The sequence below is a fragment of the Microcaecilia unicolor genome, chromosome 3 (assembly GCF_901765095.1).
Source record: "Microcaecilia unicolor chromosome 3, aMicUni1.1, whole genome shotgun sequence".
Taxonomy (NCBI): domain Eukaryota; kingdom Metazoa; phylum Chordata; class Amphibia; order Gymnophiona; family Siphonopidae; genus Microcaecilia; species Microcaecilia unicolor.
This window is the reverse complement of record NC_044033.1, coordinates 72495181-72517783: the sequence shown is the minus strand read 5'-3', so window position 1 is coordinate 72517783 and position 22603 is coordinate 72495181. Positions and strand designations below refer to the sequence as shown.

The following is a 22603-nucleotide window of genomic DNA, read 5'->3' as shown; positions in this document are numbered from 1 at the left end:
GTGAGGCCTCTGAGGACAGAAAAATATCAACTGCGCATGAATGTAATTCACCTTAGGCTGCTGCTGGAAAGGTGTGAGCTAAATCTCCTCCCCTGTTAAAAAAAAAGGCATTTCCTTGGCATGGAATGTCTAGTTATCCTCAGCATAGATGTCCCAGATACTACAAAGCCAACATTTAATTGATGGTGTTCTGGTAGAGCTCCAGGTTCCACTGTCTACAGGTGGGAGCCATTATTTTGTTAGGCTTCTCTATTCCTTGTCATCACTTTAAACATAACACCCGGGTGTGTATTGGGATGTCTGCATTCTATAAAGGCAGAGCTGGGTAATCCAAATTAGCATAACAGTTACCACTAGAGTCTGTGGTGGATATGCATTCTGTTAGCATTAAAAATCATTTTTTAAAAACCTAGAGCCTATAGGGAGTTTCAAGTTTTATATGGGATTTCTTATCCTGCCCAACAGCAGCTCACAGGCTAAAATGGGGTGCCACAGTTGTCAACAATACAGGACAGGAGAAAGGAAGAAGGGGGAAACTACAATAACATCTGTGTAGCCAGGACCGGTGTAATCTGTTGTAATGTTGAATACCCTGCATTACAGTAATATAACTTGCATCAGTGTCCTACTTCTCCTCCAGAGCAGGCCCTTAACATAGGACTTCAGTCAGATTCTAAGATGCTAGTACATAAAGAAAGTTATTAAACAGCATAGCGTTATCCATGAAGCTAAGCTTTTGTTAAAAAAGCTCTCTGGGCTTTAGATGAGCTTATACTTTAAAAGTTTAGGGGGGAAATCTAATCTTACTGTTCTGTCTTTGCCAGGATGAAGCTAAACTGGAATTACGAAAGCTGAATGATCCTCCCAAACCAGAGGCCATCCGAGACATGATCAAGTATGCTCGGAATGTGATAGAGGAATTCAGGAGGGCCAAACACTATAAAAATATCCTTTCTATTTGCCTTGTGCATATTTAAACACGGAAAACAGTTTAAACTTCAGCCAAAAATAATAAACACAAAAACATGGTGACTTTTTTTTATTCAAATTTAATATTTATACCAAGCAAAACTTCTTGCATAGAAAAATAACCCTACCCTTAATACACAATTTCCTCATTACAAGAAAAATATTTCTATATGGCACTTTTAAAAAGTAGGTTTACTCACAAAAAAGCAAATATAGTAGCTATAATATTCTTTGGCAGATGTGCAGAGGCTAACCTAAGGAGGAACAGTGGCTGAGAAGTATGCAGCTTTATGCACTACCTTACCAGATTGAGTATGTTGAAAAGGAATGTTAAAAAAACCCTCTTTAATATTCTGCTACTTACCTACACATTTACATGGAAAATACTGCTTCAAAAGAGCATCCAGATATGGAGTATCTGTTTACGTCAATCACAGTTTGGGTTTAGATCAGCCCATAGTACCCAGACCCTTCTTGTACTTTCATCATATGTAAAGGCGATGTTGAGCGCTGGTGGTGAGACGATATTACTTCAGTTTAATATCTCTGAGGCATTTGATGCGGTAGATCACAATCTTCTGTTATCTAGGCTGAGTGAAATTGGCATTCCAGGGTCCATGCTTAATTGGTTTCAGGAATTTTGGTTAACCACAATTATTGCGTGTGACAAAATAAAGTGTTCTCTAAATACTGGTTTCCGGGATTCAGAATTCCCCGGATTCACCGTTGTCTCCAGTGCTCTTTAATTTCTTTATGACTTCATTAGGAAGGATCAAGTTGAACGCCGGTGAACTGTTGCTGTCCTATGCTGATGATGTTTACCGGTTATTATAGACTTACCTGATATTGTTTCTTCTAGAATGGGCACTTACTAATAAACTGAAGCAGTCCTTTGGTTTAAGAATCCAGATATCAGTGCCTTCTTCACTAGTACTGACTAACAATAATGTGTTAACTGTTGATGTGAAGTCTAGAGTGTTGGGATTATCCTCGATTCCTCTGTGACTTACGGTCCTCAGATTTGTCAATTCTGGAGGAAGACATTGTTTGCTGTTCCAAATTGTTCATGGTTCTACTTCTCACCTTTTGATAGATATGGTTTCAAAATCACTATTTGGTCACTCTTCTCGTTTATGAGAGCAATTAATTTAATGTCCTCCTGTTTTTAGAAAAATGTGTTTTTTGAGGGTAGTTAATACAATTTTCTTTGCTGTTATTGTTCCCGTATGGAATTCTTTCTTTTCCGTTACATAATCAGATAGAGCGAAATTACTTGAAATTTCAAAAATTGTTAAAAACTTAATTGTTTGGGTGATCTGAAATGTAAAATTGTTACTTGGAAATATCATGGTATTTTGTACTGTCTTACTTGATATGGGTTTTGTAATTTTTTATATATTTCTCCTACTCTTGTACACCACGTTAAACCCTATTTTAGGGGAAACTGTGGTTTAAAAGCACTACATTGATATTGACATCTGACATCCGCAACTCTGGACCTGAACATCAAAAAATCTTTACCTCTTAGTCTGAGTTACTTAAGTTACATCAAGAAATGTTCATGTGTTCATTTTGGGGGGGAAAAAACCCAAAACTTTATGGCAAAGAAATATTTAAAAAATTGAAGTAAAAAAATCACTCGAGTCAAACAACAAGCGCACAGATTTGTGGCCCCTGAGATTTCCTCTTGAAATCTCAGGCAGATTCCAGAAGTCCAGGTCACTCTGTAGTAGGGAGGACTTAACCTGCTTTCTCATCTTAGCAGGAGACACATACATAAAAAGCCTTAGGGAGCAGGGGAATATCTTTATCTGATATCATATGTCCTGAAGACATCTTTGTAAATATCTCAGTGGAAGAAACTGAATTAAGCCTTGAGAAGATGATTAGTAGATATTCCTTCACTTGACAATATCCTCCAGAGCCTCCACTTTATTCTACAAGTATAAATATGCAGCGGTTGCCCCAATAACATGGTCATTTTGAAATTGATGGCTGTGGCCACCTTTCCAGTCCTGTTTGCAGATACCTTACCCTCGGCATGCTCTGGGACCAAGTTCATTTCAGGGGCTCACCTAAACATCAGAATCTGCCCCTTGCTCTCTAGTGGTGCCTCCCAAAGCAAGATTCTCCCACAGCCCATAATCTCACAAGAGATGGGCCCTCACCAGTACTGAATGACAAGGGAAAGAGATGCTCCTCTAGCACTTTCCCATCCTATCTGGGGGTGGGGGGTGTTCACATTGCTCAGGGGACAACGATGTATCTGATTCTAGGTTCCGGAACAACTCACTGCCTCCTGCCTCTGAGTTCAATGGAAGTCTTCCACTCTGAGGTACTTCCTGCAGCTTGAACAACACATTGATCCCTGGGACAGCTATGCAGGGTCTGAGAAGACTCAGATGGGGATGCTTGGATCTTGGTTTCCATTTTCTCATAGATAAAAGGAAACCAGATATAGAGGGAAAGCCATCTCTGGTTCAGTAGGATACCACTACCATATGATCATCTTGGGTCTCCCACATGTCCCTGTACTCTGTATGGCCATTTTAACATGATGAGCCTTGCAACCATCAAATAATAAAAAGAGAAATAAAGGAGCTATGAAAGAAATCACAGATGGGTCAAAATACAAGAGTACTTTTCTTTGTATGACTGTGTGCACATACTTTCCTTTGCACATACAGCTTCTCTTTGGCATGCACACATTTTCTGGGTTAACTTACATAAGCTTAAGTTTTCAAAAGTATGCACATGAGTGAAAACCTCTCTCCCAGGAGAACCTCCACTCACTTTATATAAGTCCATTTCCATAGTTAAAGCACCATTTTATATGTGGACATGCTTTTTGAAAATTGTCTTCTTTATAAGGAACCTGATGAAAGGTTTTGTTTAGAACCCAAATGCCTTTAATATCGTACAGATAAATGTGATTTGGTTTATTAAGGGGTCATTTTACTAAGCTGTGGTAATGGGATTTACTGAACACTGTAATTTAAGAAATCCCACAGTCGATGGTTGATGAGAACTTAATACATTTTTGAACTCTGCAAGGTGAAGGGGGGGGGCTGCCATATCTTAACGGGGATGGTAGGAACAAAATGCCTCGCCACCCCCACCCAGTATTTTAAATCTCTTGTGAGCTAGTGGCTTAGGTCTTGCCTTACTTTCCTGCACCCTCAACCTGGTGTATAAATGTGGGCAAAAAAAATAAGCTACCTCCCTTCCAGGAACCATCCAATCGACTCCTCCCCTTCCAGGCTTACCAGCATCTCCCTAGGATCTAGTGGGTGTAATTGTAAATATGGCACTAACATTTATACACCGAATATGCATGTAAATAATTAGAATATTGGCATATATGCACTTATGTGTGCACATATGCATATACATGCTGAGAATCTTCTTGTGTGTGTGTATTTATATAAAGTGCTCATCATCCGTTGCACAGATGAGTATACACTTGGGTAGAGTCTGGGCAGAGCGTGAGCAGGATTCACACACCCGTTCTAAAATGTTATGTGCATATCTGTCATCTAAGTGTGAGCATTTACACCAGGTCTATGGCTGGCACAAGTGCTCACACTTACGTTTGCAGTAGTGTTGTTTTTTTGTTTTTTTTTACACTAGTGGTCTTTAAAGGATAGAAGGCATCTATCTTTATGAATAGAATTCACCATTATATATAATGCCTATTATAGAATTCACCATTAGCTCCTGCCCCTTTTGGGCCCTTTTCCACAATGAGACTAATTGATCACATGATAGGGACAAAGAAGCATCTGGAGGGTCAACCAGTGCAGTTTTGAAAATGATGCTGAAAGAATAGGAATGAATAGAGATTGTTCCTGCCCCCATTAGACCCCAGGGAGGTACTGATAAGACTGGGAAAGGTTATGGAGCGAGTACATTTTAACAAAAGAGGCAGGGCTTAGGTGGTAGGGGGGTGTCACTGCATTTATAAACTAGTAAGGGTATGAGGAGGGAAGCCCACCAGGGATTTAACAAACACAGGGTATCCCATTCCCTCCAACAGCTCTCTCTTCATGTCTTTTTCTTCCGTTACCAGTGTAGGATGGGTTGTCCTACGGGCTTCCTTCTGTTTCCATACTGGCCACCCAGACGTTCTTTCTCTCCAACCCCTCACTTCTTATTTTCTTCCCTCTAGTCTCTCTCTCTCTCTCATACACACACACACACACACACACATTCCAGCTCAAAGCTGAGTTAGCACAATATTGAAGGAGCAACAGAATCACTTCTCCTTCTGCTCCTGGGGTTTTTGTGTTGTTTTTTTTTTAGCTCAAAGTTACAGTACAGTGTCTATTTTCTTGTCCCCTGTACTTGGGTCAGCAGTGGGAGAAGTGGGATTTGAACCCTGGCTTCCCTGGTCCTTAATCTGCTGCTGTAACCTCTAGGCTACTTATCCACTGTATTAGGCTGCATGTTTGGTCATGCTATTCTTATAAAAAAAAACTCAGGCTAAATTAGAAGAAGAAAAGGAATCTTTATTTCTCACTAGCAACAGCACAAGAAATACTATTGGCTCTTGGCATTAGTAGTTTTACAGAAGAGAGTCTAACAATAGGAAGGAAAGTTTTATTCCTCACTGTCATACAAACTTACAAAGGTCATAGAACACAGAGAAAGAAAGAATCTTAGCTATAGAGAATTAGTTTGTATCAAGGGGTGGGGCAGAAGAGTACCCCCCCCCCCCAGCTGGAAATAGGCTATGACAAGGATATGAAATTCTCCTGCTAGTTGGACTATTTCAGAGTCTCTTTAGATGAGCAGTTACTTATGTACCCTTCCCATCACAAAGGACCACCTCATATATCACCCAATCGGCAATGCTGCAAGTACATAGGAGACCTGTGATAGGGCCTTAGTGTCCTTGCCACACCTCTGCTCAGTAACAGTTGGGATGTCATGACAATGGGGGGGGGGGGGGGGGCTGGTCAGTTTGTTTGTAACAAGACAGTTGGTTGGGATTTCATGGCAATGGTCTTGTCAGTTTGTGGTTAGCCAGAAATTCCTGTCGTGCCACTATCAGTGGAAACTCACAGAAATAAGCAGACCCAAAAGAAAAGGCCAGAAAATTCCAGAAGACCACTTCAGTTTCTCCTCCCTGTTTCAGATCATGAGTTAATCCTGTTCAGGGGAACCTGTGAGAGGAACAGCAATGTGCTACAAGGTAGTGCCTTACAGCCCCTGCGGCCCCTCTAGCTGTTTTTCTAGGAACATTTTAAAACTTTGCATCTATCACTGCATGTCAGACAGAGATGTCAAGGTGGAGAAGGGGGGTGGTGCAATGAGTAGGTACTCAGGTTTTTAGGGGGCAGGGGGCACCCATTTATCTCTGCTTCGGTGGCCATACCTGTGCAGCTGCTGCTGTCCATGTGCTTGTGGTGTTAATTACTTTGAACAGAACAGTTTGTCTTTCTGATTCCTAGTTTTAATCTGCAATTTCTGAGTGTGGGACAATTACCAAAGTATTCAGCTTTTGTTTTTAAATACGTTCAGCTGTGTGCTGATACAGGAGAGCCTAGATGCAGCTGTGCCGCAATCTCCTATGCTGTCTTTATTACTGTGACTGTTACAGTTGTATTCAGTTGGAGGGGCATTTGAACCTGCCTGGAAAATAAGCCACCTTGAATTTAGAATTGAGGTGTTCCTCTTTCTTAACTCTTTGGCACCCCCTAGTGAGCTTCTGGAGATCTGTGAGCTCAGCCTGGATAAGATGGGAGCAGTGTTCGAGGACAATAACGTCTACATGTTACACATGATGTACCAAGCCATGGGAGTCTGCCTCTACATACAAGACTGGGAAGGTGCTTTGCGTTATGGACAAAAAATCATCAAACCCTACAGGTAATTGAATTACATAATGGGTTATAGAAAAGGAAATGCTTTCAACACTTTGCCATTTATAGCACAGCCGAGAGTCCTTTTCTTTCTCCTGAAGCCCCATTTTACATAGGACATTGAGGGAGGACTTGGAATGTCCAGGTATTTTATAAAAGACTGTGCTAAATGCAGAGCCTTTTGTATAAATTGTAGAAAGTCACTGCCAAAGCCACATGTATTTGTCAGCATGTAGAGTGGATGTAAAAATTTTGCAAGGATATATATGGAAGCAGCGGTGCCATTCAGTGGCTTCTACATATAGGTGCCTGTACTGCCAGTTGCCTGGTCTTATATGGGACATATAAGTGGTCACAATTTCTAAAGCCGCTAAAGGTTTTGTTTGTTTTAATGTTATGTATATTAGAATTTTAACAAAATTAATTCATGAATGAAAATAGTCACTTGAAATCAGGGGAGACAAAGTATCAAGAAAAAAAAAAAAAGAAACTAATTTGGATTTTCAAAAGGCATTTGACAAAGTACCTCATGAAAGACTCCTGAGGAAATTAGAGAGTCATGGGATAGGAGGCAATGTCCTATTGTGAATTAAAAACTGATTGAAAGGTAGAAAACTAAGTAGGGTTAAATGGTCAGTTTTCTCAATGGAGAAGGGTAGATAGTGGGGTTCTCCAGGGCTTTTTAACATAATTATAAATGATCTAGAGGTGGGAATAACCAGCGAGGTAATTAGATTTGCTGATGACACAAAGTTGTTAAATTGCAAGAGGATTGTGAAAAATTACAAGTGGACCTTATGAGACTGGGAGTCTGGGCATCGAAATGGCAGATGACGTTTAATGTGAACAAGTGCAAAGTGATGCCATATGGGAAAGAGGCGTGCTCCCCCTATTTGGAAGAGGTGCCAGTACACAAGTCTCTGAGCAGCCAGGTCCGCACCACTGGTTCGGCACCAACGCTGTCTCGGACTGCCTCTCTCCCTGTTCCCCCACCTTTACCAGTGCTTATCTTTGAGCGGTTCTGAGCCATGCTGAGGGAAGAGCTTGCGCAGATGCTGCAGAAGTATATCGGAGGGATCCATGAAAGGCACATCAGCTGAAGCCATCATGATCATCCTCCCTCCAAAAAAACTGGTTGCGATGACATGGCAGTGTCTAATTATAGACTGCTATCGTTAATCAACATTGACACAAAAATCTATATTAAAATTATTGCCTTGCATCTATTACTGGTTATGGATCACGTAATTCTCATGGACCAGACCGATTTTATTGCAAACCGCCATTCATCACGTAACACTAGACTGTTTGCTCTTAATACACCTTGCTAAATCTCTTAGGTTCCTTGCTTTTTCAGTATCTTTGAATGCCAAAAGGGCATTTGATAGACTAGAATGGAATTATATGTTCACTTCTTTAAAGTGGTTTGGTTTTAGAGGTCAGTTTGTTCATGTGATATGGACTTTGTACGCTGCTCCAATGGCAAAAGTATTTGTAAATGGTACTTTGTCTCCATCATTTACATTACATAGGGGTACGGTACCCCTATATCACCTCTGATATTTGATATTGCTCTTGAGCCTTTACTAATTGCAATTTGACAACATAACACTATCAGGTATATTAGATGACAAGATCATGATTATAAGATATCAGCATATGTTGATGACTTCTATATATCACAGATCCGGAAACTTCCCTTACTGCACTATTAAAATTAATAGATCCATTCAGTATTTTTCTGGATATAAGGTCAACTGGTCGAAATCTGAAATAATACCCCTTAATTTGCATAGCCAGAGGTGTCTTATAGCAAACTTTGCATTCCAATTGATTCAGGCCTTAAATACTTAGGTATTTATGCATATTATGACTTACATGAAACACAAATTAAGAATGAAACAAGGATTATGAAAACTGTAGAAGATTTATGTAATAGATGGTCATCTAAGCACCTGTCATGGTGGAGCAAAGTTGCTACAATCAAAATGTCCATTGCCCCAGTTGTATTTTATAATATGTGTGTGATTCCTATATTGTTTTTCAAGACATTCTATAAAACCTTGAACACTTACCTCACTAAATTCCTATGGCGATACAAACCTCCTAGGTTTGCCCTATATAAATTGCAGATTGTCAAAGATAAGGGAAGTACAAACCTACTTAACATTTATGAATATCACAAAGCATTTATATTACATAAAAAGATGTTATGGTGTACTACCCATAAGAACCTCCAGGTACCTCCTTGACTTATACTTGAATGAGATCTTGGATCACCCCTTCCTCTTAACCTCCTGCATTTCCACTAAAATAAGAAAATGATTACAAGTTAACCCTATTATATTATGGAAAGTTCTTTCAGCTGTAGATCATTCAGCCTCACTTCCGTTAAATAGTACTATATATGTGCCCTTATGGAACAGGTCCATTATACGGCTTAATAACTCTCATATAATATGGGAAGGCTGGATCCAGAAAGGGATTTACTGTGTTAAAAGTGTGATGACCGATGGCCAACTTTAATCCTTCACTGAATTGCAGGTGAAATATGGACTTGTTACAAATGGTCACAGTTAAGACACCCTCTTAAATATGTTGTTCGTGTGAAGAATATGAAGGATGAAATACCCACACTCTACTCTTTGTTCGTGAGTAACTTTATTGAGACACAAGGCCTCTAATTGGTAGAAAATCTTAAACAACAAACCAAGTTACACAGGCCTTGCGAGTCTTCTTAAGGACTTGTCATCAGAACTACAAACAGTCACATCTGCTGACTCGTAGTTGTATTTTTGCATACAACGGGTGCGATTTGCACAGTCCGCTACAATTACGCAAACTCTGTACTTCATTGGCCACAGAACAATACGGACACCAGTGAGATTGCAAAGAGATCTCTCTACTTCTAATAAATGCTGGACTTGTCACCTACAGCCTGGTACGTTTGGAAAATTTGCTATATGAATGCCCAGTAGTATGCTGGACTTCAACACACACCCTGTCATTTCCTACATGGAAGACAGCGCCATACATCTTTTACGTATACTTATGGCAATTATGTTCAACAGATTATGATGAACCTCAAAAATTTGTATATGCTTAGCGCCCGCTTTTGGTGGAACTCGTTTCTTCTCATATACAGACATGAAACTAATGTGTTGAATAACAATAAACTTCAGATATGGTCCTATATTAAGAAATTTCTAAATAATTCAGGGAAGTTCAAACTTGCTAAATAATTATAAGACCCCTCTTAGAAGTTTGAAAATATCTAACATCAGTTTGCGGGTGTTTTTTGGGAGAATATTTAAAGATTCCAACACAGGAATCAGTATATCTAAATTACTCAAGTTATCATCTTTCACTCCCTTTCCACGCTGCACTCCCTGATTGGAGTGAATCTTATTTCTGTTTGGTGTCTCACCTTCCTCTTAGGTGTGTATTGCATAGAAGAATTCAGCATTTTTGCTGGATCCCTTCTGCACATTTTTATCCTTCCAGTCTGTCTTATGCCTCTGTCACAGTACTGGTGTGAATTTTGGGGATCGTGTGCCGATGAAGAGCATTGACAGTGATAAATAACCAGCCTAGTCCCCAAGGGATTGAACACTATTATCCCAGTGAGTCTATCAGCCTATACTAGTTCATAATCTGACATTTGAGGTCTTGTGTAGACTCTGGCTCTCTCTCAGCTGGCAGCGCTCAGAGCTACAGCTGTGTCTTTATCTCTCTTTCCTATGAGGAGTGGTCAGATTGAAAAGCAATTTAAAAATAAATTTTTTGAGAAGTCTTTACTGAATACTTGAAACCACACCAAAAGTGCAAACAGACAATGTGAAGGCACAGAATGACAGTACGAACAGCAAATGCAAAGAGCAAAAAAACCAGGAATCTTTAAAGGCTAAACCGTGGTCCCAACAAAAAAAAAAGAAGAACACAAAACAGATATTTCTAACAATTTTGTATTTTCCACCTTATTATCCCCCCTCCCTCTAAACAATCCCACCTGAGCCCCTCCCCCAACAGACAAAGTGGTCCAGGCAAATCCAAAAGCACAAAAAAAACAGTCAACAAGAACAATGCTGCAAAAAGGGGACCCAAATCACTTTCCATATAGCAAGTGTACAGTGGCGAGCAGCCCATTGTTTTTCTGTATCACAGGTATACCACAGTTTATTCAGCCACTTTACCAGAGAGGGAACTAGGATGTTCCCAATGGGCTACCAAGGTCGCGCGTGCCACATACATGGCATGGCATGGCTTACCAGAAGAGCCTGTGATTTAGTAAGTCCAGGAGGCTTCTGAAACTGGAGACCACTGTATCGGCCAAACCAGCCAACTCTGAAGCCAATGCTGAATAGCTTTCCAGTAGACCCGAGCCTTCACACAAGACCACCAAAGATGGCCCCATGGTACCAGGCTCCCCACAACCCCTCCAGCACAGAGGGGAGACAGCTGGAAACATATGATGGAAACAAACTTTTACAGCATTCTCTTTAAGCGGGACAAAGATAGAAACTTTCAATAAAGCCCTCTCCATGAGATTCCAATCGTCTTCGCCAATAGTAATCCCCAATTCCCAGTGCCACTGAAGATGGTGTAAAAGATGGAGACAGGCAAGAGCCCTTTGATATTTATATAAGCAGGAAATCAGGCCCTGCGTCCCCCTAGAGTCCTCACAAAAGTCCTCAAGGAAGGAATCTTCAGGGAGTACCTAGACCCAGACTGCAGTAGAAGACAAAAAGTGGTGCAGCTGTGTGTATGCATACATTTCATGAGGCAAAACCAGATATTCCTCTGCCAGAGTTGCAAAATGTATCAAAGCATCATCCTCAAACAACTGGTCCCAGGTTGCTTAGCCAAAAGATTTCCAACAGGTGAATGGACCTGAAGCAAGACCCGGAGGGAAGAACAGATTAGAAGCTATGGGAGTAAGACGGGACAACACCAACTCAGGCTTAGAGAACAGCCTGTCGCAGTAGTAAAAGGTGGTAAGAATAGAAGGACAAATATCCCCCGGCAATATGATACTTACAAGGAAGCCACCTGAGGAAACAGAAAAGGCGAGGACCGACAGAAGCCTGCTCCAATTGTACCCAGAGTTTGTAAGGGTGTGCCTGGAACCACTCAAGAGCAGCCTGGGCTGCCCTATAATACCAAAAAACATTGGGGACTCCCATTCTGATCCCGATGAAGGAGTGAGGCAGACAGAGACGCTTATTTTGCCAAATAAATTGAATCAACCAATCCTGCAGACCAGAAAGAAAACTCCAGGATAAACGAAGAGAAAGAGCCTGAAATAGATATATCAAATGGGGTAGAATATTCATCTTCAAGGTAGCAACTCTACCAACACAGAGAGAGAGTGGGAAGTGGACCAATGACTCCAGGAGAACGGGAGATAAGATTTCAAAGAACCACTTTATTCAATGACTCGAGACAGAAAACTGTGTTTCGGCCAAAAGGCCTGCCTCAGGAGTTCGGTCAGATCTGACCGAACTCCAGAGGCAGGCCTTTTGGCCGAAACACAGTTTTCTGTCTCGAGTCATTGAATAAAGTGGTTCTTTGAAATCTTATCTCCCGTTCTCCTGGAGTCATTGGTCCACTTCCCACTCTCTCTCTGTGCTGTTTTTTTACGTGGGAGTTAGTGTTCATCCACTTAGGTAGCAACTCTACCAAACCAAGACAGCTCTGAGCTGTCCCATCACTCCAACTCTTTATATAACTCCTGCACCAAGGGAGGGTAATTTGCCGAGAACAAGTCAGAAAAGGATGAAGTCAAAAGAACTCCCAGATACTTAATCCCACAGTGGACTCACCGAAAAAGAAACGAGTTTTGAAGAGAGTCCAAAACCTTCGGAGTAACCCAAAGGGCCATGGCTTCTGTTTTATGTATATTAATTTTAAACCCAGAGACTGAGGAGTAGTCAGCCACGAGTCTCATACGATTAGGAAAAGAAGTCAGTGGCCTGGTCAGAGAAAGAAGGACATCATCCACAAACAGTGCCAACTCGGATTCTTTATCTCCTAACAAGAACAGACATGTTCGGGTCGGAGCAAATCGCCACAGCAAAGGGCTCCATAACCAAAGCAAAAAGCATCAGAGACAAAGGACAACCCTGACGAGTACCCCTAGTCAAAGGAAACATAGCTGAATTGCCCCCATTAATACAAACACAAGCTTGAGGGGAAGCCTAGAGGGCTTGAATCCAACCCTGGAAGCAGGAACTAAGGCCAAACTGATCCAGTACCTTGTCCATAAAAGACCAATGGACCCTATTGAATGCCTTCAAGGCTAAGAAGGCAAAACGAAAGGTTGTCCCGCTGAGCATAGTAAAGCAAATTCACCATATAGCATCTATAGTCCATAGCTTACTTATGGGGCACAAAGCCCACATCACGATGGATCAAATCCAGGAGAACAACAGCGAGCCAATTGGCTAAGACCTTAGCCAGAAGTTTTACATCAGAATTAAACAGATACAGGGTGATAAGAGGCACATTTCGTTTTATCTTTTCCCAGCTTTGTAATAACCGCTATCCAAGCCTTCTTCATAGATGGGAGGCAGCGCTGCCTCACTACAGACTTCATTAAGAAGGGCATCCAACAGAGAAGCCAATTCAGCAGGAAAAGACTAAAATCATTAGACCTCATCCGCTGTAATAGGGCTGTCCAAACTCAGACATTGCACCTACATCAAACCAGAAAGAGGTTGAGCAGACAGATATACCTCTATAGCCACAGGGCAAATGGAGGTGTCCACTGTGTAGAGAGACTGATGAGTCTTGAAAACGCTTATGAATCTGTGAAGATTTAGTCAATAGGTGACCCCGTCCATCCCCCATTTTGAGAATAGGATGATGTACCCGTTGCTTGATGGCCAAGACTCGGTTTATTACTATAGGCATTTATTTATTTTTATTTTATTTTTCTTACATTTGTACCCCGCACTTTCCCACTCATAGCAGGCTCAATGTGGCTTACATATTATATACAGGTACTTATTTGTACCTGGGGCAATGGAGGGTTAAGTGACTTGCCCAGAGTCACAAGGAGCTGCCTATGAATTTGCAAATGTCGTCTACATAAAAATTGTAGCTGTTCAGAATAGATACTATCTAACTGCAGATGTGCAGCCTGTAATTCCTGCAAAATGGAACCAGAGCCAGAGATCTTATGACACTCCTCCAGATGACTGATATGAGAGATACTTGGCCACCTCTGCACAGTGAGCTGTAGCCCGTTTACTAGCCTTCCACAAAAAATACCCATGGGTTACTGCCTTTAAGATGTTCCACACAACACCCAAAGAAGGACCAGAGTTCAAATTAATGGCCAAATAATCGTGAAGCAAAGTCTAAGAATGTCAGCATCCTGAATGCACAAGGCGCCATATTAGAAGTCTGGCATTGCAAATGGAAAATGTAGAATTCTGATTAATATGAGATTTCCAGCACTCAGTACCCCAAAGAACCTTATAAGAAAGTGAAATGGAGAGCCCTGTTGAGAGCAACATTTAAAAGCAAAGTGCTTTTAAATCATAAGTGTACTTATGATGTAGAAGATTGCATCAAAAATTGTGTGAAATTTAGTGTACAATATTGGAATAAAAGGAGGTTTTCCGATGAGAAAAATGGAGTCCAGTAACTTTAGGCACAAAGATATACTTGCTGCCACAGTTTGGACATTTGAGGTCTTTTTCCTCCTTATTAGTATTTTTATTGAAATTAAGAGTGTGATTTCCTGTCTATGGGAGTCAGTAGAACTTATCTCTTTAGCTTTGAATTGTGATACTGAGGTTGAGACATGAATCTCTCATGGTCCTGCCTAAAGTGTGTCTCCTGTAAAAACATCATATGAGGCCTTAAGTGTAGAATCTCCTTAAACAGCCTTTGGTGTTTCTGAGGTGAATTCAAACCTTTAACGTTATAAGTCAAAACCTTTCAAATCAACACACATATAGTATTTATTATAACAGTTACACAAAGGACAGAAAACAATAGTTAAGCCCTACCTGGATCAAACCAAACAAACCATTCCCATCGAAACACCCAAGCACACACCCACCCACTCCCAACCCCCATCCAACACCAAACAGAAATACGCAGAGACCTCTGAGTGGGAACTATTGGAACTGACTCGTGACACCAGACACGCAGCCTCAACCCCTCCGCCCCTCTTCCCACACACACCCAAAGCCATAGTAGCACACTGTTCTCCCCAGCGTCCAACCATGCAAAGGCTCATACATCCACACCATACAAACCTGACAACAGTTCTGAAAAGAGTAAAATACAGGAACGAAAATGGAAGCCATAGCCAGAGCTCCCATATTAAAAGGGCAGGAAAGAGGACAAGGAAGCCCCAGTCCAGTAGCCACAACATGACCAAAGTTAAACAGGGGCAGCAACTTCTTGGTTTTATTAGAAATACGCTGCCATTTTTGAAGCTTGGCCCGAGTAGAAGGAGCTACAGCTGCAGGAGGTAAAGCTGTGGTCGTTAGGCCAGCCTCATGTAAAATCTTCCAGGCGTCTGTGAGTGTATGAGCCTGATGTAATTTCCCATTAACCACAAAACACAGAGAAGGGAAAGCCTACCAATAAGCAATTTTTTCTTTGGTCAGAATCTCCAAAGCAGGCTTCATAGTACATCTTTGACAGCGTGTATTGAGACAGATCCAGGAAGTTGACTGGCCCACTGTAGCAAATGATCTTTATCAGCAAACTTTGCAAACCGGAGTACGATGTCCCAGGGCCAGTTATCAGTAGGCTGTCCCAAAGCTCGATGCACAGTCTCCACACCCATTTGTTTCTCACACAGAACATGCACAACAGCAGGGACCGTCCTCTGTAGCTCCCAACTCTGGAACCCTGTGAAACCGAAGGGTCTTCTGATGCCCCTGGTTCTCCAAATCATCTAATTTATACAGAATGTCCTCATACTGCGTTGATAACTGGAGGAGGTAGGAGTCAGCAGTTGTCAGCTATTCAGAGTGTTCTTCTGCCCGAACCTCCAGATCCTCCACACGGCTTCCCAGCTCACTGAGATCATCGCTTATGGCGTCCATGTGCTCAAGAATTTCTTCTTTAGAGGATTTAATTTCGGAGTGAATCTCAGCTAAACACTTCGGGAGACCCCGCTTAGCAGGCGCCACATGCGTATCTGCAGGAGACAGTGCGGAATCCGAGGGAGAGAGGGGTGCTGGTGACACATGTTGATGAGGGCCCTTACCAGATTGGCGGGCCGACTGACACTCCCCCTCCTTGAGATTCTAGCAAACGGATGATGCAGGATTAAGCTGTTAAAAGGCAGATAGGTGCAGGAGCAAAGGATCCTAGGCAGCCATATGGCATTGTGATGTCACTTCCTCCGAAAAGCCATTTCTTTTCTTGTGTCTATTAACTGATTGTCAGAAGAATGAAAATGAATCATCCATGTACTGTGTGAGTCTCTAATGTTTTTGCAGTAAAGATCTCACTGAGGATCTTACAAGAGTCAACATGGTTTCAGCCTCCCAAGAAAGATTTGTTGCTTTATATGTCAGAGGAGAAATTGAACCTCTACACATTGGGCACTTCCCCCCTCCTGTGCCAGCCAAGACTTGATTGTTTATTTGACCCATGGAGCTCTATTGAGTCCTGCATGGTTTACATGCAACGTCAGGCCTAGGCCAGCATAGAAGGAGAAAGCAGCCCCATGTGTAGTTGTTCACTTCCTTCTCCTCTTGCGCAATCTCTGCAGAGGGGAGAGAGACAAATTGCGGAGAACCAGTGGTACTGTGGGCCGTGGAGATGAGGGGACAAAGCAAGGTGAGTGTGCCTTGAGGCGAATCAAGCTGAGCCTGAAGGGTTGTCTGAGAGGTGGGAGTATTGCATGTGGGTCAAGACTTTAGGGGAGACAGAATTAGGTGTCTTGCTGGAGTAGCCTAATGGTTAGTGCAGTGGGCTTTGATCCTGGTGACCTGGGTTCAATTCCCACTGCAGCTCCTTGTGATCTTGACCAAGTCACTTTAACCTCCATTGCCCCAGGTACAGAAACTTAGATTGTGAGTCCACTAGGGACAGGGAAAGTACGTGCATATGATGTGTACAGCACTGCATACATCTAGTAGCGCTATAGAAATGATTAGTAGTAGTAGAAAGAACTGCAGCTGGAATGAGAGGGAACTGAGGAGGTTGCAACCTAAGGAGGGAGAAGGGGGGGGGGGAGGGTCAGGCCTTATGGAAGAATTATGTGATAACCACTACAAATAAACTTTGCAGAAATTTTCAGAATTTTAAAAATATTGTGCACTACAAACATCTGGAGCTATACAAATCATAATACCACTAATAAATGTACAGTAGAATCTGAATTTAACTTAAGCCATTCGGAACACAGGGCTTCAATCACAACAAAATATGTACTCCTGAAAAAAAACAGCACCTGTTCTATTCTACTATGATCCATACCATAGCTGAACAAAGAGTAATGATTATCCCTTCTATGACAGGGGTTCTTAGCCCAGTCCTTGGGCCACACCGAGCCAGTCAGGTTTTCAGGATACCCACAAAGAATGTGCATGCACCATCTCTATTATATGCAAATCTGTCTTATGCATATTGATTGTGAGTATCCTTTAAACCTGACTGGCTGGGTGTGTCCCAAGCACTGGGTTGAGAATCAGTGCTCTAAGAGTAGGATATTTTCAGAATGATAGTCGAGCTTCACCCAGCTAGTCTGTTTTTCTGATCAGTTTGGTATAGATCACGTACTGTCTGTGGAATCACTGGGTATTTTCATGTTATCCCAACATGCCCTATAAGAAGCCTGTAAATATTGTACTGACTTGCGTGTCTGCTTGGTACAGCATTGTGTACACGTTGAACGACATATATAAAAACTAATTATTTGAACCGATCAATACTGCAGTCTTGAACAGAGTTGCACAAGGTATGGGTTTCATTTCATATTTTATTTTGTTCGTTCATAAATTGTGCATGTGAAAGCTTGTGATGACACCTCACTTGCTAAGTAAAAATAATGACAAATCCCTTTATTTTACAGTAAACATTACCCTCTCTACTCTCTGAACGTTGCCTCTATGTGGCTAAAATTGGGCAGGTTATACATAGGACTGGAAAACAAGACCTCAGGAGTAAAGGCTCTTAAAAAGGTATCCATTCTTTCTTCTTGTGTCCTATGCTGAATGTGATTATTATTTTCTGAACTGAAAATTCAGCTCATCAGGGGAATAATGTTAAAACCCTGAAGTAATTGCTTGTCCCCTTTGTTGCACAATTTTGCAACTAGCACGTAAAATTGCACACGCAGGTTAAAGGATAGTGCCAGTTACACGTCTAACAAGATTAGTAAGGGGCCCTTTTACTAAGCAGCGGTAGGGCTGACGTGTGGATAGAAGATGGCATGCACTGTTTCCCGTGGTAGAAAATATTTTTCTATTTTGCACCACGGGGGAGGGGGGGTTCCAGCGGTAATTGGCAGCATCAATGGGTGGCGGTAAGGTCTCAGGCAGTAATTAGCCCTGCACTACTTTTCATTTTAGTGCACGACCATTTACTGCACCAATTTTTTTTAAAAAGCCTTTTTCCCAGCCGCAGTAAAAAGAAAAATGGCCCAGCACGTGCCAATTTCACGCGTCCAAGCTACTGCAGGTCACTTTTTACTGTAGCTTAGTAAAAGGTCCCCTAAATTAGGTGCTAATTGGCACTGATTTGCAGTTATACATGTAACTGCACTTAGGCGCTATTCTATAAACATAATGTCTAAATGCTATAGAGGCAGTTCTATGAATTGCGCTCAAAAATGTGCGACAAAAATAATTTCCGCTAAGTGCTGTTCTATAAAGGATGCGTGCCCATCCTTTGCACCAATTCTGCACCCAGCTCTGGGCACCAGACTTTCATTTGCTCAAACCTGGTGTAAATCCCAATGCCCAAGTTGGTCTCCGAAACCTATTATTCTGTAGCATTGCACACAGATTTTTTGAATGCCCCTGACACTGCCCATACCCCTCCCATGGCCATACCTCATTTTGGGTTGCACACTGGCCCCCGGTGCTCAAAAGTAAATGCAGGCACTAGAGGCCATTAGTGCCGAAATAGGGCCTGCATTTACCTGTGCAGAATATTTATTTATTTATTTATTTGTAGCCTTTGTATCCCACATTTTCCCACCGATTTGCAGGCTCAATATGGCTTACATTTGCCGTAATGGTGGTTGCCATTTCTGGGTAACAGAGTACAAAAGGCATTACATTAAGGTGCATACATACATGGTAAAGAAGAATACATTGTGGTAGTGTGTATTGGTTCCTGTGTGATAGATAGGATTGTAACATACATTAGGTCATCGGCTGTAGTGAAGCCATATTCAACATAGGGTTAAAGTGAAAGAGGTTAGTCAGTCAAGTGATAAGAGTTCGATTTTTCTAGATCATGTGTAGTCTTATTATTTAGTGTTGAGGATGAATGTTAATGGTATGCCTTCTTGAATAGATCAGTTTTCAGTAGCCTTCAGAAGATAGTTAATTCTTTCATTGTTTTTATAGCCTTCGGAAGTGCTTTCCATAGCTGCGTGCAAACGTAGGAGAAACTGGTTGCGTATGTGGATTTATATTTTAATCCCTTACAGTTGGGGTAGTGGAGATTGAGAAATGAGCGTGCTGATCTTTTTGCGTTCCTAGTAGGCAAGTCTATAAGATCTGACATATAGGCCGGTGCTTCCCCGTGAACGATTTTGTGGACCAGGGTGCAAAATTTGAATGCAATACGTTCTTTTAATGGGAGCCAGTGCAGTTTTTCTCTTAGGGGTTTGGCGCTTTCATATCTCGTTTTCCCGAATATGAGTCTGGCTGCTGTATTTTGAGCGGTTTGAAGCTTCTTGATGATTTGTTCTTTGCATCCGGCATAGATGGCATTACAGTAGTCTAGATGGCTTAGTACCATTGATTGTACTAGGCTTCGGAATACTTCCCTTGGGAAGAAAGGTTTGATCCTTTTAAGTTTCCACATTGAGTAGAACATTTTCTTTGCTGTATTTTTCGCATGGTCTTCAAATGTGAGATTTCGGTCAATTGTGACTCCCAAAATTTTCAGTCTGTCTGAGACCGGGAGGTGTAGTCTGGGGTGTTTATTGTATTGGGTTTGTTATTCAGAGGCCTAGAGCACGGTAACAAATGAGTGTGCAAGCGAACAGCGTAAGTAGCAAGCTCATGAAAGAGTTAATTTTGTATTCCTCCCCAATGCTCAGAAAAGAGCACCTGAAACAAAACTGCCTTACTGCTGCAAAAAACAACGGCAGTTCGGAGCAGGCTAGTTAGGGTGTTAGAATCATGAGAAATCCTTTCTTCATTCTACAAAATCTGCTGGTTTTGATTGCTTTTGAAAGCAGAAGGAAGCCCGTGCAAGCCGTGAAGCACTGGCCGTGAGAAACGATATGTGCAAGTCACAGCAGACTCAAAAGTGAAAGCACACATTGGCATCAGTCTCCTGCATTTAAATCTAAGAGTCCAAGTTAAAAAGAAATTTAAAAGGCTTATATTTAGACTGCAGAAAACAGACACCAATGTGTGCTTTACGTTCAAGTTTTGCCAGGCCCATGTGCACAGGAGCTGAGTTTACCGTGGAACTCCTCTGCACATGCATTAAGCACAATCCTTCCACCAAACTTTCTAATGCTCAACACTATGAGCATGCCTATATTTGCATCTCGTTAGCGTTGAGCATTAGGGAGTTTTTCTGCGTTATTCTGAACAGCACCAGAGTTTTAAGCATCTAGTGTTATAGAAAAAGCACAGCTAATCCTAATTGCATGCTAATTCTAATTGGTGCCAATTAATGTCAAGTCAGTGCCAAGTCCTGTTATACTCATACTAAGCCCTCAGGCAGAGATACACTTTAGTTCTAATAGGCAAAAGTCCTGCCAGTACCTGAATAAGGCCCCTTAGTTGACACAAAATATTGTCAGACATGCTCATTAATAGTGATGGTTAATAACTCATTAGCCAATTAACTTGTACATGCATCTCGGAAACACACCTAAATGTGGGTGCCCAAACTTGGACACCATATATATAATCTGGAGGATAGTGCACCTCTGCAAAGGGCGCATGGCACATGGTTAGTCAGGAGCATGTCTTGCAGTTGTTCACATAATTTCTAGAATTCTATCTACAGGCTCCTTTTACAAAGCCGCAGTAGTGATTCTCACGCGGCAATTCCAATGAAGCCCATAGGAATTGAATTGGTTTCATTGCATTTAATACACCTGGAATCACTACCTTGACTTTGTAAAAGGAGCCCTTAGTATGCAACTGCCAAAGGTTCTCGGAAAACAGTGAGCTGTTTATGCAGAACTGCCTTCTCTAGATTGCTTGTTACTTCTGATAAATCAGAAAGTCCTCCCATGCCTACCACCTTGCCCTTGCCATACAGTCTTTTATCTTCTGCACTGCCACAACCCTTTCTCTGGAAGAGTGTGGTAACCTGAAGAAAAATTTTATATTAATTTACGAGCATGTCTTACAATACCTTTTTGTGCCAACCAAGTGGCCTTATTCAGGTACTAGCAGGACCGTTGCCTGTTAGCACTTAAAGCATATTTCTGCCTGAGGGCTTGGTACGAGTACCAACAGGACTTGCAACGACTTGAGCACACTTTCTGGTTTCTCCAAAGGGGCTACAACTGCTAAACAGAAGATTGTAAGTACTTAAAAAAAAGAAAAAAGTCTAAACTGTCTGCCGAAGATTCCCACACAGAACCAGAGAGCAAAACGCCAAGACTTTCCTCACTCAGAGCCAACTTCAGTCATTTCTGATCCTTCCCTGCATACCTCAGGAGACAGGTATTGCCTGTGCGCTCTACGGCTGTTGATGAGGGCTCACCGCTCTTTGTCCAAGCTTGGCTTAAATCTCTTTTTCATCACAGCCTCCCACTAAGAAAAAGGAAAAAAAACAGTTATGTGAGATACTCCACAACTGGAATCAACACTTTGCAGTTGACCTTGGGTTCCCCCTCTTCCTCTTCAATCTTCTCAAACTACTCAAGATGCAGCTTTAGTCTTGGTACAACTATTTCAGAAAATGTTGCAGTAGCCTCCAGTTTTCTTACCTCCCCAGTTAGAATCCCCTCAGCTACAGGACCCTCTACCTCCCACCAAAATTATTTTACCACAGCCTCACTGTCCTCATCCAGCTCCATGTCTAGTACCTGCAACTCCTCAATCAATTCATTCCAACTGGCAAGAAATATCATTTACATTACTCATTCCTTTTCGCCTGATGTTTTAACACCTTCCACAACTTCTCAGTGGATGACAGGATCATACAGACACACTTCCCACCTACCATCTTCTCAAAAAAAAAAAAAAAAGTAACAGCATAGTATTAATAAGACTACAAGTATCTTCATGCCAACTTTTCAACTCTTAGCACCATATCTCCATTTACTTCATCTGAACTTGTGCTCATTATGGACTGTACTGCGAGTCAAAATTAACAAGCAGCCTAGAGAGTTCTGCACAACAGCTCATGGAGACTAAAACCAAGAATGTCTGCATTATCCTGTTCTCCACAGAGAACATTTGCTACAAATAAGTAACTTTGCTTTAGGCTTGATTATTTACACCAACCTTTGACATGTTAAAAATACTTGTGCCTACATGAATGCTGACTTAGGCCATGCGTGCAATTGCCCTTATACTTGGCATCCTCAGGGGAAGAATTTGGGCTTAGCATGGTCAGTCACAATTTATGTGCATATCTTC

At 41.7% G+C, this 22603-nt stretch overlaps 1 protein-coding gene across 2 annotated transcripts in view; it reads left to right on the top strand.

Annotated features, from left to right (window-relative positions):
- SMYD2 (SET and MYND domain containing 2) overlaps positions 1 to 22603 on the top strand; it is a 134089-nt gene that overhangs the window by 108316 nt on the left and 3170 nt on the right. The window contains exons 9-11 of one of the 2 annotated variants that reach the window (XM_030196040.1): positions 825 to 895; positions 6673 to 6840; positions 17884 to 17992. In XM_030196040.1, the coding sequence (XP_030051900.1) occupies positions 825 to 895; positions 6673 to 6840; positions 17884 to 17992 (348 nt within the window). Of the gene's footprint in view, positions 1 to 824; positions 946 to 6665; positions 6841 to 17883; positions 17993 to 22603 lie in introns of both variants that reach the window. The other variant, XM_030196038.1, reaches the window with a different exon arrangement.